The sequence below is a fragment of the Clytia hemisphaerica genome, unplaced genomic scaffold (genome assembly GCF_902728285.1).
Source record: "Clytia hemisphaerica strain Z4C2 unplaced genomic scaffold, Clytia hemisphaerica genome assembly, whole genome shotgun sequence".
NCBI lineage: Eukaryota > Metazoa > Cnidaria > Hydrozoa > Leptothecata > Clytiidae > Clytia > Clytia hemisphaerica.
In genome coordinates this window covers 484,816-502,607 of record NW_027104612.1, presented here as the reverse complement: position 1 = coordinate 502,607, position 17,792 = coordinate 484,816, and the positions used below count along the sequence as shown (strand labels likewise).

The window sequence follows — 17,792 nt, the reverse complement described above, 5'->3', positions numbered from 1 at the left end:
AGAGAGTTGACTGTAAATATGAGCTTCTTAACAGCGTTTTGTTCACCTAATAATAGTTCACTTATAAACGTTTTAGAGAGCTGAAAATTGGTTAAATAGAAATACTAAAATCCAAAAAATCCCTTACCTTAGAGAAGTGAGTTCTTCCAGATTTGCTGTAAACGATGGGACCGACTGGTCCTTCGCATTCAAACTTCTTGCTAAGATCCATTCGTTTCTCGTAAATGTACGCCATGTTATGCTCAGGACCACTCGGTAAAGTGATAAAGTCTTTAGGCTCTGGTGAATCCATATCGTAACAATACACTTTGATGGCTTTGTCACATTTTGGCGTTGGATGCAAAAAGTAATGGCCGTCTGTCTTGGCGTATCCCTTCTTTTTCAAATCTTTACAATTTCTGACGTCTACGAAAAGGAAGAATAAAATACTTTGCAATTAAAAACACCATCATCAAGGTTCTTTGAAGGACAGCTTGTGAGATCGATCAAAGAGTTAAATGTTTTGGTATACTAAGATTCGCATCATTAGGCAGGGAACATGGGTCCGTCAGACATGTAAAATAGAAGAAGTATTTTGAAATAAAGGTCTTTGTTGACGAATCTTGTGACTTATGACCGTCTTGAAGAATAAATTCTTCTCATACTCAAACTGATGAAAAAGCAATACACATATTTCCTATTAGCAGATTCATGCAAAAGTCACGAAAAAACGTCGAGTAAACAAACTTTTGATTGGCGGAGGCATGCAAAAATTACCTCATACACTGGACATTTTGAAAAATATGCTTGTATATGCAATATTTCAGCCAATCAGAGACTTTCTCGACGTTTTTCGTGACTTTTTTACATGAATCCGCTAATAGGAAATAGGTGTATTATTCCTACTTACCACAACGCCCTCTATAAGCGACCGTGATACGTCTTTGTTTGAAACACGAATTATGCTGCATGGTACATTCGTTAGGGTAAGTGAATTGGTCATTGCCACACACTGGCCCGTATTCTTTTGAGCAATATATGTGGGTGCATGAGCAATACTGCCGCCCGGTGAGAGGGTGGAAGGCGCAGGAACCACCAAACGAACATCTTTTCGTGCATTTTCGGTTTATGGGAACGAGTCCGAAAATATTTCGCCGGACACGGGTAGTTCTTGATACTGAAAATGGAAAAAGAAACATTAAGCTTGATCTTTAATTGTTCTGTTTTTCTTTCATAAAATGTTTGCCTCGTGTGGATTAGGATGAATCGAATGAAGTATGAAAAACGACTTTCTTTCGTCGACCAAAAATTGTTTTAAAAGGCAAAAGGTGATATTAAATGTGGCAACAAAATTATAATGTAACTGAATGAGGAAATGTTTGAAAAAAGATATCTTCTTCCCCAATTAGTTCCTATTTTGATCCCCTCAGTTTGTGAAATACAAAGAATTTCATACCTTGTGATGAACTAGGGAATGCGATTCTTTTGATCACTTTCTCATCGTTCAAATGAACAACCAACGCTTCGTCCATCCGCGGCGTGTGACATTTCGAAGTGAAACTCTCACTTAATCGCCCCTCGATCTCTGATTGGTCGATATCCGACCAATTGCCGCCTTTCAAAACTTCCAACGTTTGAAAACGTATCGTGCCCGTAACATTGTCATGCTCCACTACATATCCGAAAATAACGACTGAATCATCGTCACTCGTTGTTTCTGGGCATGCGTAATTCGCAGTTTTGGCACCACAAGCAAGTTGGTAGCAGGCGGTTATAAAGAACGCTATTGAAAGCGCCATTTTCATGTTGATTGCTTTTGTCCAAGTCCAATAAAAAGAACTTCGAACACAAAAACTATCTCTCTTGATAATCGAATCCAATCTACGTTTTCATTGGATTGAAGTAATTTGAAATTTTTCTAATAAAAGGGACCTTCACTTGGTCCTGAATTAAACAATATATTCCTATAACGCAAACGAAACGTAAAGAATAAAATTTCCAAAGAAAGATTCTTGTATCCGCTAAAATGCTTAGTTTCACTTACCAATAAACTGCAAGAAATAAATCATACAGGTTACTTTACTATACAGTACATCTCAGTTACAAGTTTTCTTTAGCTGCAGTAGCGTAGACAGGAGGGGCCCAAAATTTGTGTAAGAGAGCAGATTTTTATGACACTGTAATTATCTATTCATAATATAAAAATATAATTACTGTGTCATAAAAATCTGATCTCCTATACAAATTTTGCGCCTCCCTTGTCTACACTACTGAGCTGCACACAGTAAATTGTTTTGATGTTTAAAATCACTTGTTCGTTATAAAGTTAACAAGTTCCTGAGGTGATTTGACTTTAACAGGATTATGTCACCTAAAAACTCACATCTTTCGTAGTCACGCAGTCAATCAAAAATTAAATTTAAAATTATGACCTATTGGTTATTAAGAAAGAAGATGTAAAAAACATAAATAGAGAAAAACTAACAAAACGTCATCAAAGTGTAGCTTGCTTACTCTCACAACGTCAAACCTTTCCGTAAAAATTCGCGAAGCTTCCTTCCTTGTAAAAGCTGATTTTGTTTTTGGAGAAATTTCAACATTGGTCAAAATGAGTGTCTGAAAACTTGTTAACGAGGTGAAAACTGCTTCTACTCTAGGGGAGCAGGTCTTAGAAAAAAAAGAAACTTTAGATGGACAACACTGCTCACACGTTGTCAATTTTGATTCATAGAGATTTGAGTTGTGGAGCTCTTCTCAAAAGCTTGTTTGGTTGAAATAACCAATAAGATTGATTCACCTTTAACTATCCAAGCTCATAACAAGAATGAAGCATAAACAAGTTACAGTAACCTTGCAAGGCAACAAAAATCAGCCTATGGTTCAGGCGTTCACAAAACCAATCACTCTACATTTGAACAAAGTCATCCAAATATTGATACATTGAACTCATCAAATAAAGGGCAACGTGGATAGACTTTCCACGCGGCAGTATTTCTCTTTCAGAATATAGAACAGAGTGCTTGTCTAATACATCATCAAATAACAGTGCATAACCAATCTATCTGTCAATCTCTACACCTTTTTCAACATCTAAAAAACATTTGAAAAATATCACATCAAAGACTGAAGAGTGAACACCCAGCAACGATCAAACGATATCTATCAACCTCGCATATTTACTTGAACGGTTGTTCCCACCAGACAGAAACCGTTAAAAGTTCACGTATGAATAACAAATTGAAGGTCATCTCATTTTTTATCCATTACAAAGGTATTAGATTTCCCTCGCCTTGTTTTGGGATGTCACCTTGTTAGAAAATCGCACCTCTTGACTTTAAATCGACCGATGAGGAGAGCCTATGAGAGGGATTGATACCGTATTAGGAATGAGGGGCACTCCACATTAGATGTTTTAGAACAGTCCGAGTTCCGGTTTAGGTAATAAAGAAGACAATTTTGCGAACAAATCTTAATACAAGTAAGATGATTACGACAAATCATTTGCCGTAAAATGAAAAGAGAAAAACCAGCACAAAGTTTTCCATAGATCATTTGAACGTGCAAGAAACCAAGCTGGTGCAAACCTACCTTACAAACAGACTTTCAAGAACAAAATCGAGAGTAAGCCCCTTCAACAAAACTGCAGTCATTCAATTTCTTCGTTAAGAAAAAGGAGAAAGAGTAAAGATAGAAAAGATAAAAGAGGCAGGCTTCAAGAGCGATGATGTTAATTCGACGTAAAACTTTCCATACTTCAATACAGATTAATGCTCGACATAAATTCATCATTCATAATGTCAAAAACAAACATTTACGTAGGAGAGAGTGTAAACACATTCAAGTGACCAATTTAAGAAAAATCAGTGTTCCTCCACATAGGGTTTTCGACTAACGAATGATTTTTTTTCATGGTGGGAAGAAACTTAAATTTGATGTCATCTCCTCCTATTTGAAGACTCCAAAAAGACAGGAGGATTCTTGAAACCAGTCAATGTTTAATACTGATTCATAACAGTGTCTCATTGACAATTTCTAAGAGGGCTATACAAGTCAAGAATATAAACAATCTCGTTCAACGATTCCGAAGCGCCTCTCAGACTTAACTGTCAAATCTATCAAAAGTACTTCGAAATCAAAATAATAGTGGTATCAATGAAACTTCTATAGGGCTTTCTCTTCAACGGAAGTGTTTATATTCCATTTTTACCAAGCAAGATTTTACGGATTATCATTTTTGGATTTAAATTGTCCAGAATTAGTAGACCACGTGTTAAAGCCCACTTCAGAAGGTTCGATAAAGATCTGAGAAAAGTCTGAACACTGTCAACAAAACAAGCCGATTAAGGAGAGGGCTTAAGCATTATATTTTGTGTGTAATAGATTAACGATATAGATTACTACTACTGTTTTAAGATTAATCATTTGTTAGTTTCGGCTTCTGTTAGTGATAGACGAGAGCTTAATTGATCGTCCTGGAAACTCTAGAAAAGCAGGGTTAAAAATGGCGAAAAGCGTTTTAAACAGGGTGAGGTAAAAAATGCCAGAGTATTTTAATCAACGAAGTAAAGTTGATCGGACAGGAACGGCGCGTAAAATTTGGATCCAATACAAGTTTGCTCAATGGAACCAAACTCAATACAAAAAATGTTCCATTTCCAATTTTTGAAATCACAAAATAAACCATCTTACATTACTGACCATATTACTGACAACATCAAATACTTCTCAATCTAAAAACTAGCAAAATATATCAGTTCAAGAGAAAGTTTCTACCGACAAAGATTGGTGTCCAGCCAATATCAAGACATGTTTTCGGAAGGTTCCTCAAGATCTCGTTTGACTTATAACTTCCCCGCACACCTCACAACAAGTCAAAATGACGAGAAATGACGTCACTTAAACAAACTGTCATCACAAAAAAAAGAAAGCAAAAATCGTCTAATTTAAGCTGTAAAAAGTCTTTGTATAAACAAATTGATTAAATAAATAAAAAATTGGGACTTTTTTTTTATAAAAGGAGGTACATGGTAATTGAGATGACATAACATCCTGCAGGTCAATATCTCTCTTTCATAAGGTCACCAATATGTAGTCTCTATCTATCGTATAAAATGAATGTATTTGGTAATTCCTCTGATCACATCACCATGACAACAACCCAAAAGGAAAGGAAATTTGTATTCACATACAACCTGTGAGATTTTTCCTCTCCATGGATGATTTTTAAGCCACTTCTTGTCTGAGAGTTTCTACCTCTTTTTCTGTTTCAACAATTGCTCGTTCGATTTCATAATTTTTGCTGACCAGACCGATCCAGCTGAAAGGCGAGAAAAAAAAACACAATATTTAGATCACCAATATTTTTCGTCATAACACCACATAATTATTTAGGGATTTTCTCTTAAAAGTCGAGTGGATTCTGATTCTATGGAAAGTCTGGAACATTCCTTCTAAATGAGGATATTTTGTCTTGAATCTGCTTGAATAATGCAATGAAGGAAGTGCTAATACTACTAATCAACCAACAGCGAGAAAAATACAGGCTTTGATTTTCAATCCAATTATAAACCTTCATTAGATCTTAGGGAACTTGAAATATAATTGGTTAAATCTCAAAAAACCTCAATTATGTAATGCTTAGAGCAAAATTTTGGCTTCAAATAAAAAAAAACAGGATTTCAGGTCGGTTAAGTTACACAAATTGATAAGACAAAAAACGCCCATTTTTAACAGATAACAGAACTTTAACATTGAGCAGCACCCTCCACATTGTCAATGGAGTGATGTAAATTATGAACGATAGGTCAAAGGGAACATTTTGAAGGATAACATACCTCTCTTCAAGATGTTGGAGATCAGAGCCAGCTTTTTTCTAAACAATAACAAACACAGTGAGTTAACTGCAGGTGGCGTTCATATAACCACGATTTTTATCAGTCAGCAAAAAGTTGGCAAGGGTTTTTTCTTTCATAATTTAAGATAAGAGTTATTAACGAACGGGACTATCCCTTATTCCCCAAAACAAATCATCTGTGGAGACCTATTGTTGATCAAGTCTGTTAAATAACTGTAAACTTTATCAAAACATGCAAAACGTCAGCAGAGCTACATACCTGATCTGATTTTCGTTCCCAGTTGATTTCTTGGATTCGTCTCCTAAAAAGTGAGTGTCGCATTCTTTACAAATTACAATTTATATAAATTAAACAAGCCCGGGGAATCCAAATTTGAGTTATGGAAAACTCGAGTCATAGAGACTGGAAGAAGTAGAAACATTCGAGTTGTAGAGAGACAATTCCAGATAGTTTATCAAGTTTTCTGGGAAATGCAGTGATTGCAAAGAAATATATTATGTCAATTAGTAGCAGTCTTTTAGCCGAATTATTCAAAATTATCAAATTACTCAAACGAGGGGAAAAGAAGCTATAACGAGACCAAAAAAGAAAGAGAATAGATTCCTTACTTAATTTCAGCATGTTTCCTTTGTTGTGCCTCGAACATTCTTTGAAGAATTTCACAGTGTGATCGCCAACTGTCTGTTCCATATTGCGAAAGTAAATCCAAGTTGGCAACTCTACAAAAAGGTACCCGATGTAGAAAAAAATATAGACTCGATCGGTTTTTCTGAGTAAAATGAAGAAGGTAAATACCATATATCTCAGAATATGATGATAAGACCATCAAATAAGAAAATATACCTTTCCGATTGATGCTGGAGTTGAGCCATGGAATTTTTCAGACAATCTGTCCATGCAGAGATATCATTCTTTTGATTGGCTGGTGGTTGTGGTAATTCATATCTAAAAAACAATCACGAGTTTGCTATTGTATCACATTACAAACATAAGCTTTTTATCCAACCAGATAGCCAAACCAACCAAAAAGCTACATTAAAAAATTGAGTAGTTTTTTAAATAAGTTTTAAGTTAAACAATTTGAAAGAAATAAAAAGCAAAAACAAACCTCTTCATGCTCAAGAGTTCCATTGGTTGGCGATTTGAAATCCTCTCAAATTCTGTCTTCATTAATTTAGTCTAGAGAAAATGTCAGTTTAATGTCACAAATTAAAGCCAACAGGAAAACAATGTTAAGGTCTGCCAGTTACCTACCACTGATAGACAGATTTAATAAGTAAAAAAAACACGTCGTGCTATATCCGTCCGGTTTGTGGACCTTGGTAAAAACACACATAGTTTGCAGAACAATGCCTTAATAGATACGAGAAAGAAGAAAAAATGAGGTGCTAAATAAAAAACATCTTACCTCAAATTGAGAATAATTGGCAGGTGGCATGAATTCTAAATAATTTTTGGTCGGTCGATACCGTTTTGTCTCCTCCTCAATCAATTCATTTACCTAAATGAATATTTAAAGAAATACATATAGGGTTTATAACCACAGATATCATATTCTTTTACACACTAGATAAGGCTAACTGCTCACAGATTTCCCCTGGAAGCGTGTCCAGTTTTGAAGTCAACAAGTCCTTGTTGTTTTCTATTCTACTTTGCATTTTCGAACGTTTGAACTTCAAAACATTCGAATCGCTCTGTTGACGACCAGAATCGAAAACAAGATGGTGTACTAATCAGCTCTAAACCTAGACCATAGATTTATATAGCCCGAAGGGCTAGATGGAGTGCTTCAAGCTCTTCCAAGCAATATCGCAAAAAATATTGCTGCTATTGTTTTCAAAAACCCGCGAAGCTTCTGATTGGTCAAGCGCTGAAATTCTATTGTAATGTCACGTGACTTAGGTAGGATTTCCTACCTAACCTCGGCACACTTTTCAGCAAAAGCACGATATCTAGCTCTTCAGGCATTTATAAATCTATGGTAGACCTAGACACGTTTCCTATACACGGGTAGCTCAATCCAGTCAAGTAGCTAGAGATCAGTGTTTATAACCATATACAAACTGATACAAAAGACATTGAACTCGTAAGCAGACATGTGCTCTATTGAGATGCCTAAAATTCAGTTATTTGGAACATAGACAACAGATTCATACATTCTAAGATTCTAGCTAAACCAAACTTAAGAAGAAACCTTTTGCTTACTCTAGATCAATATTTTCAGTAGAAGCTTTAGAAAACACCTCATATACTTAAAATAATAAAAATGATGATCAAGTTTAATAATTTACTGTTGAATTTAAAGGTACGGTTTCATCTCATTTTTCGATCATGGTATTCCGAGAAGAGAGAGAGATGAACCTTCCGATGAACAGAAAGGGCTCTATCCAGGACAGCTTTCAATATCCTAGGATAGGGAAATCACTGCGCTTACCTGATTCGGCCAACTCGTACTCGCAACACATCGAGCAGCTGGTGTATAGTAACTATACTCGAACGACTCGCAAGGTCGAAACTGACAAGTATAGCAACCACAACACAAAGCCAGGCATATCTTCCCACACTCTTGTATCAGAGCATTCCCCTCACATGGCATGGGTTTACCCGGGCGAAGGTACATTCACTTGTCAAGTAAATCACAGCACCGAGTGGGATTAGAACTCCAACAGGAGGTTGCCAAGACTGGTAACCACTACACTACTACGCCTACTATCAAAAACATTGTTTTTACATCATGTCATAGACTTATTATAGAGACTCTAGATAAACATCAAGTAAAACGGTGGAGAGCGAAGCATTGTCTATCTATTGTTCGAGAAAACAATCATTGTACAGGCTTTGTCCGCAAAGGACAGCTGTCATGGAGCCTCGAAAGAAACTGATTTTGAAAAATAATTAATACTCTTACTTTAAAAAGTTCTCTATCTTTTTCTATTTGGACTTTTACTGGTCAAAAATTTGAAACAAAAATGCTAGAATACCAAGCGGATACACTTATGAACTCTGGCGTGAGAAAAGCATCATTAGACAAATAAAATCAAACAAAAGCTTATTATAACGAGACAACATTTTTAGAAATTTCAAAGACTCATTGGAAAACTTCCAGGGCTCTCAGGAAAAACTCTTTTTCTCCAAGGGGATATATTAATAAGCAGGGTGTCTGCGGAATTTTTTTCAACATTTCAAGGTTTTCAAGGTTTTTAAAGTTTTTTGGCCATTTATAGGATATTTTTCAAGGTTTTTAGGGCTCAAATTGATATAAAAAATGACAGAATTTCACTCTTGAATGAGGTGTATGAAAGATGTTTGGCAGCTTTTTTGCTTGAAAGAGATGATTGCGAGCAAAGCGAGCAAGAAAATTTTGGGAACTTTCGCCCGCATCAGTAATAACTCAAATAAGTCAAAACAAGACTTTTGCTATTAAAATCATGCTTTTTCAAGATTTTCAAGTCCTTTATTAAAAATATATTCATTTTTCAAGGTGTTCAAGGTTGGTTGCTTCAACTTCAAGGTTTTCAAGGTCCCATGGACACCACATTAAGTTTGTCTACCCTAAATGATAAATTAATGGGGAATCTGCTTCAACAAACATAATTTCCAGGGGTTCTTAGGTAAAATAGAACAGCCCAACGCTACGAAAAATCATTTAATGGTGGATCAGCAAATATCAGTCAGTTGCTTTTCTAGTGTCTATAATACACTGTCAAACGTGATAAACCGCACTGGCTCAACTTCAGTATCATTTAAATTACTCATAGGCCCAATTGTAAAATAAAAAAAATTAAAAAAATGAAAAATAAAATTTTTGATAAAAGAAAAGTTTTAGCCTCGTTTTGGGTAGACCTTGTGACCACACCCTTTAAATAAAAATTTTGAAAAAATGAAAAAAATTACCCCAAGATATTCACCCAAGGAACAAGAGTGCAAAATTTCAGTCGAATCTGACCATTTTTGTAGTCTCCAACCTGCCCCAAAGTTTTTAGCCTTGTTTTCATTTCAGGCTAAAACTTGTGACCACGCCCCTAAAAATCTAAACTTTGAAAGAATGAAAAACCCACCCCCAGATATTCACCAAAGGAACATGTGCGAAATTTCAGCTGAATCCGACTATTTATGAGGTCTCCAGCCTACCCTAAAGTCTTAAGGTGACAGACATGAAAAAACAATACAGAGCTGTTGATCAAGGACAAAACCCACCTTTCCAAAAGAAAAAGTTTAACAACTGAACCCAAAACTAGCGAAACCAATCCAAATAAAAAATCTACAACAAAGTCAATGGTAAATCATTGATGGAAATAGTTCAAAACAAATGCTCCAATACTACCACTATCCAAGCCTCAAAGCCTCAAGCCTCCAAGGATCAAATTAACATATCACATTTTGCAGTTCCCGATACATTTTTGTAAATGCACAAAGCAAAAATTCAAAAAATCTGCAAAATCACGATGCAACATATCTCCTCTTCTTTGAAAAATGATTAGTTTAAACAAGTATTTTGAATCTTTCAGCAAATAAATACAACTGTTACTTTGCTTACAGATTATCCTTTAAAGTAGAAAATGCATCGTATATTGGTATAGGCTGCGGCGGACTTATTTAGCTTTCCTTCGTTCGCCAAAAAGTCTGACTCAATTTCAAATCGTTAATTCGATCCCTGGTTTCAATCCGTGATCCTAAGGCTTAGGTTTTTTCTCGTCTTCAATTTACTGAAGAAAGGGGGAATTTGATGTGAGAGTTAAATTGTCAACGAAGTGCCGTTAAAAATCTGTGAATAAAAGAAGAACTTTAAATCTTAATTATTTTCATTTTGAAGAATTGGTGCAAAAAAATTGAAACATTGAAAAGTTTATTTTTTAATGGTTCAATCGCAATAGGGGATTTGGAATTTGTCAGTGTTATTTCATTTGTTTGTGTGTTCGTTTGTTCTGCAAATAAAAGTTAGACGAAAAGCTATATGTTAAAAGCAAAATTTCTTTTTACCGGATTTTTTCCGCTTCTCCGCATCGGAAAATCAGCGAAAAATATGATGCAGGCGGGTGACGCGAACAGAACAATTTTTTTTGATGGCTGCCTTTGATCTTTTTTTGTTGGTTTCTTTTGTTGATTTCTTGCATCATTGATATAACTTTCCCGTAATTTTATGAAATGGAAACACATGGTACTTACTGATGAAAAATTAGGGTCGGTCGGGTGACGAAAACCAAACAATTTTTTACAAACGAACAACTGGAACGCCACAGAATAACTAATTACTCCAGCAGAAGTTTTTTAGAGGATAATGTCATGATATTGATTTATCTTTTAACAATGAAGCAGTTTCCTAGAGACAAGACAGTTAGTGTTGGAAGTAAAATTCGATTTGCAAAGCGTCTTTACGTCACACAATAGAAAATAGCAAAAGAACAAAAAGGAATTACCAAGGCTACCATTTAGCAACCATGGGTGGATCGCAATTTTACGGAAATGGAATCCTCACATCGAATAAAGTATCTTCTGAAAATTTCATTCTTTCCCATAAAATTGAAAAATGAAGAAACTTTTGTTTTCTAATTGTCTTTTTAATCTGCCATGAAGTGTTATAAATTCCTTATTGAATGGCACATTCTCCTACTAAGAGGTTTAAAAATAACGTAGAAACAAGAAACTGGGAAGATCAATTAAAACCTATCGATAAATATCGATAAATCCATCGATAAATATCTGTGCTCTATACCCGACGAACCTCACACTACGTCGCGACAAACAAGATTGGCTGAATCAAATGCTCTTTTCGATCAGATTATACGTGTTGGGCTCAACGAGCTGGACAGATGAATATCATCAAATCAAACTGAAGTATACTGAAGTAAGTATACTATGTCACAACCACGGAGTGCTGACTTTTAGTTTTATTAACTTGTTCTCACTTGTTTGGTTTCCATAATAAAAAGAAATAACGACTGTGAACTTTGAACATGCTTTAAAATGGAGGTATTTCCACTATCTGCAAGATAATCTATCCTGTTTCCAAACAGTCTCAATCGAGCAAACGAATTGCACGCTGAATCAATTGCACGCAATTGAACACAATCGAATAATTCCAACGCAATTGAATATTACCCAGGATTTGCCGTTCGATTGCTTAGATTACGTTAGATTGTATTCAATTATGTTTTATTACGTTCAATTCAATTGTATTAGATTTTATTTGCTTTTATGCGGTACTTAGGCGCTTGGCCATCCACGCTAAAAAAATTTAATTTAATCGGAATCAAACTCATCAAACTTGATCGTAATCAAACGAAATCAAATGTAATTGCCAATCAATCGAACCAATCGAACATAGTCAACTACCGTGAGATCAGGTAACTTGATCAGTGGAGGCAAACATGCAAAGCCCTCAAATGAAAGACCTGTCTGGTCATTAAAATACAAAGTTGAATCAAAACAAAAATTGCTAGAGTAGAGCTGCGAGCAAAGCTGCATAGTTCCTTTGTTTTGAAATTTTGCTGCTTTGATTGGTCAGTCAGTATAGACTTAGAATATATATAGAATATAAACTTGTATATCAAGATTACGGGATTTCGAGTACGGGCTGATTTTACTTTCGTTTTGAGTGGTTTCATTTTCGATTTCAACCCAACATCTTAGCAACGGGGTGCTTGCCCATAGTTACTTGGGGTTTGTGCAAAAAACAAAACATAGAAAATTTTCCAAATCCCCCATTTCGATTAAATGCAATGAAAAATAAAACTTTTCTATGTTTCTACTTTTTTGCACCTATTCTTCAAAATGAAAATATCTAAGATTTTAAGTTTTTCTTTTATTCAATGATTTTTTTTTTACAACACTTTGTTGACAATCTAACTCTCGCATCAAATTCCCACTTTCTTCAGTAAATTGAAGATGAGAAAAAACCTAAGCCACGGATCACGAATTGAAACAAATATATATGAAGGGTGGGATTTTACAGCCGCCCGTTGTGCAAAGCACTGAAAGGCCACGGGCGCCAAAAAGAAAGGCCGTTTGAAATGCGGCAACCTCATTGGTGGAAATTTGATAAACAGCTGCGAAGGAGCGCTGGGAAGCAATCAGTAGAAGAGACCACTTTCGTTTTTGTTGCAGATTTCTATAAAAACTTCTCTCCGGGATTACTTGTCAATGTACATGAACACATGTTGTGTCAACTTGTCTGCATTGTATTGTTGTAAAGGAAAAAATAAAAGAGGTAAGACTAGCCTAGTTTCTAATCCTGATATAAGAGTTTAAGTTTAGACTGGCTATGCAAGTTAGCAACTCCAGAAGATTTTTCAAATTTTAATTTTTTTTCTTCAAAACCTATCTATCTTGTTGAGCTTTGAAAAAGAAAGAAAATGAGGGGTCATAGGCCTCCAGAGGATAAGTAGTTGTAAAGATATTCAAATTTTAGAGTCAAAAAATTGACTAAAAATGTCAAAAAAAAGGTTAGGAAAATAGCTTGGAAAAATTCGAAAAATGTATCAAAAAAGAAAAAAAAGATATTTCCCAGCCAGGCTTCTTTAATTTTGCATATCTCTTTTTCTAGTGCAGCTAGAGACCTGAAATTTGGAGGGAGAATTCTTTGATGGTGTTAGAATATTATTAATTATAAAAATATTTGTAAAATATTTAGTATATTTATGAAAATAACGAAAGATATATCTTTTTTTGAAAAAAGAAGACATTGCATTGTTTTGTTTTTGTTTTTGAAGAAAATTAGCTTGGAAAAGGTTGGAATGAGTCAAAAAAGGTGATAGGACCCATTTTCAAGGGGCCTCTGGAAATGGAGGAACAAAAAGTTATACCTTAAGTGGATAAATTTTTGCGTGGACTTTTTTTCGCGAATCAAGAATCTAAAAATTTCGCGTGGACAAAATTTCGCGAATCAGCCTCTTTTTCACCCGATTTCTTTCATTTTCCTAGAGGTTTTGGCCAATTTTTAGATTTTAAATATTTCGCGTGGACCAAATTTCGCGAAAACGGCCAAAAATTGCGAAAACCGCGAAAATTAATCCACGCAAAATTTAATCCACTTAAGGTAAGTAAAGAATATATAAGTTTCTCCTTCCCCAAATGAAAAGAAAATCCATTTGGCAGAAATATAAACTTTTTTTTGGGACATTCCCATGCTAAAGAAGCAAAAAAGTGAAAAAAACTACATGAAAATCAAAGAACTAAAATTAGCGATTGTGATTTTTGAATTCCTCACCCTTTTTCTGATAAACATACAAAGTTTCAGAGCCTTCAACTACATTTTCCTCCATTTCCAGAAACATTTGTTCATCGATATATTAATTAATATTAATTAATTAAAAATATTAATAAATGAAATAACGATAGTTACAACTTTTTTTTCTCCCGTCGGAAAACAATTTTGAAAATGTTGCAAAAACATTCGGCACTTTACCAGCCAATTTGCCATCTAGCCCGAGTCCACAGTGTTATATACCGCTGGAAAGTTAAGATCACTGGCTTTCTTTTAGTTAAAACTGGAACGCTTTAGCATACATAGAAAAAAAGTTCGAAGGGTTCAAAGTTCACGGAAAAATGAAACATTTGGTTTGACGTAATGAAAGTTGCCTGACTTCTGGAGTCACTATGGAAGTTACCCTCCACTGATGCAAGTTATATACCCGACTTCACGGTATCAATCAAACCAATCCAACCTTACTCTAACGCAATCCAATAGTACCCATAAATAGGCCGTTCGATTGACAGTTAGTACAAATACCTCCATTTAAAGCATGTTAAAAGTTCACAATACCGACTTTCTTTTTATTACAGAAACCAAACGAATGAGAGCAAGTCATTAAAACTGGTTGTGACGTAAGTTTTGTAATCGATAAACATCTTCCTCGTAAAAAGTGTCATATTGAAATACCTTTGAGAATACTAAATCGACTAAATGCATTTGAGTGTAATCTTAAATGAATAAGTAGCGAAAAGGCGTTTTTTAAGGACAGGCACCATCCCGTTGTTTCCCCCCTGCAACACCTCAGCTGACATAAACATAAACGTCCACAACGTTCATGTAATGTAACGTTCGATTGTACAGTTAGATATACGGTGTAAAAGCATTACTTTTTAGTTGCGATATATTGTGGGGAAATACAGCCGGGTTCAGAGGAGTTGATTTCAAAGATTTTGATTAATTTTAGCGAGAATTAATTTTGGAAACCAAAATCTTTTTCTAATTTTTTTTCCTTTAATGCATTCGTACCAGATTGATTGGACATGAGCATGTCATCTTCACTGGGGGTAAGAGTCATATCTTCTTTCAAATTCAATTAGTTTCGTGATCAGACGAGATCCGGACGAAATTCCACTATACTTTGAGACTGTCAAAGTTGCTGCCATCAAAACCAGAAATCGGTTTAATCCCCATTCAATTTTATACCACACCATGTAGCCTATTCGCTATACGTCATAGTTTTTTTCTACGCTATATGTACTTTTGAGCACCCTGTCTCACAGCCCCCGGTGGAAGTGGGGATTCGGGACAAATTTCTATCGAAATCCCAATGGGGATATAAATCTATTGAATTTCAAATGAAGATTAAATCAAAGTTAATTTTCCAGTGGGGCTGTACTGTGATGAGCACGGGGTGCTTTTAGAGGGACTCTATATATTGTATTTATCTCTATCTAGAAATCTGGTCCGGCGCTAGAAGAAAAACGAAAAGAAGACAAAGATATTTATAGTTGTAAAATGATCCATGGCTTTTATATTTTTTAGCCGGATAAACTTTTATTCTTTTAGCTTTTTTACCTTACGTACACTTTCGATAAATTACAATTAGGGTAACACTACCATCACTGTTAAGTGCGCCTCTATTTTTTATTGTTGGGATTTAAAGAAAATAGATGTTCTTCTTTGCTTTCCCCGTGTTTTTAATTTTTCTTTAATTTTCTCCACCGTATCCCTATACGCTTTTAGCCACACCTTTCAGTTCGTCCCGAATAACTTATCCTTTTGTGAAGTGAAATTCTCAGTCATTCAGAAATAATTTCATTGAAAACTTTCTAAAACCGTCATATGGGAATTCTTACTGCTGACGCGATTCCTTTAGTTTGGTTTTAACGACCGCTGATTAATTACGGTTATTTTTACAGTTTCTTGTTTCTACGTCATTTTTTAAACCTTTAGTAGGAGAACGTGTCTTTTTATAAGGAATTTTATAACACTTTGTGGCAGATTAAAAAGACAATTAGAAAACGAAAGCTTCTTCGTTTTTCATTTTCGCATTTATGGGGAAGAATGAAATTTTCAGAAGATGCTTTATTCGATATGAGGATTCCCATTTGCGTAAAATCGCGATTCCCCATGGTTGCGAAATGGTGGGTATGGGTAATTCCTTTGTTCTTTTGCTATTTTCTATTGTTCTATATGACGTAAAGACACTTCACAAATCGATGTACTTGTACTAACTGATTGATAATCAACAACGTTCCACAATGGAATCACAATTATTTGATTGCGTTCGATTGGTTTGATTGCGATTTTTATTTGAAGTTGTTCGATTGACACCGTCTGGCTGTTTGTAAAACAGTACAGTACAATTTACCTTGATCGCCCTCTAGAACAAAAATGAATATAGTCGACCGCCTGAAGGCGGTTTTTTACCGTCGTGTTTTTGTTTTACGGAGTCTGGGAGGTTGAAAGTTGAAATCGAAAGTGAAATAAATCGTGCAGCTTAAGTTACCATCTTCAATTTTCATTTTTGGTGGCTGAATATTAGGGAGATAACCACGCAAATATCTAAGAGATATCCCGCGTGTACGGTGGTGGCCCAGAGAGGTATGGGTGGATGGTACGGTGGCTTAGAAAGTTCAGCGTGTTAGCTAGGATGCAAGCGTTTTTGATTTCAGAGGGGTAGTCTTTGTTTTTAGATGTACGAGTAATTTTGAATTATAACTTCTCTCGGTCCTCTGCAATTATTTTCGACATTGTTAGTTATTGCATTTTACATGTGCTGTTTTTCATTTTTTAAGAAGTATCATACATGATTTGTGATGGATGTTGTTCTGTTGACTGACTGCTGAAGAAAGTGTTAATTGCTCTGTAAAACAGCGGTCGCACCAGTTTGCTCTGAAGCAAACTGTGACCTAGTTCTAACATACTTACCATGGTGTGGACAGATGCTTCGTCGTATCCTTGGTCAATGTATGGAAGAGCATCAGGGACAACTTCATGGCTCATGTGCGCTTGCGACGCCATTTTGAAATAAGATTTTCAAATGACTGAAAACGAAAGTGGATACCCAATCTCCCGCTTTTGAAGCCGAGCTGAATTCCTGGAATTATTGATATTATATGTAAAATGCAGATCAAACAATGTAATATATTAACTTGTCTTGAAAGTATATTCTTAACTTTTTAAACATCTGTATTATTTATTGTGCCGTTTAAAAAAAATTTCATATGTATTTTTGAAAATATTTGTAAAACTTTTGGAATATTTGTTTTCTTTTATGATGGTCACGATTTTGTACTAAGAAAACGAAAGTGATCAGATCAAAACAGGGAGAGGATAATTACAAGGTCTCAAAAGAAGGTTGTCTACTGCTCATTCCGACATCGACTTATAACCTGACTGAAATTCGAGCCGTTACTAGCAACCCTGCGGGGCCCAAGGCGCCGAGTATGCACCCGGCACAGTGACAAGCCGTTACTAGCAACCCTGACCCTACCTAACTGTTAGTTAATCAATTCCAAACAACAAAACCCCCGGAAAATTTAAAATGTCGGAATGAGCAATAGACAACCTTCTTTTGAGACCTTGTAATTATCCTTTTCCATCAAAACAACCCAAAAAACTTCCGCAATCGATGTCAATAATCTAGAAAAACTTCCAGCCAACACTTCACTTGCTTTGGACAACACAAAAAGGAAAGATTTGCAGGGGATTGGACTTTTTCCATCTTCAATAATATTTGCTTTTAGAGGTGGTTAAGGCAGTTA

General features: G+C 35.4%; 1 protein-coding gene and 1 long non-coding RNA gene across 2 annotated transcripts; one reads left to right on the top strand and one right to left on the bottom strand.

Annotated features, from left to right (window-relative positions):
* Window positions 1–4,918: 4,918 nt before the first annotated feature.
* Window positions 4,919–17,075, bottom strand: LOC136824287 (pre-mRNA-splicing factor SPF27-like). The gene is made up of 8 exons (XM_067080452.1): window positions 16,957–17,075; window positions 7,243–7,335; window positions 6,943–7,013; window positions 6,678–6,779; window positions 6,443–6,553; window positions 6,093–6,135; window positions 5,814–5,851; window positions 4,919–5,296 (listed from the first exon to the last, which is right to left on the bottom strand). The coding sequence occupies exons 1-8, from the start codon at window positions 17,047–17,049 to the stop codon at window positions 5,203–5,205; spliced, it is 645 nt and encodes a 214-aa protein (XP_066936553.1). The 5' UTR covers window positions 17,050–17,075; the 3' UTR covers window positions 4,919–5,202.
* On the top strand, window positions 14,648–15,641 carry LOC136824288 (uncharacterized). Its single transcript, XR_010849117.1, has 3 exons — window positions 14,648–14,657; window positions 15,055–15,089; window positions 15,481–15,641. It is a non-coding gene; the product is annotated as an uncharacterized lncRNA (long non-coding RNA).
* Window positions 17,076–17,792: the final 717 nt, after the last annotated feature.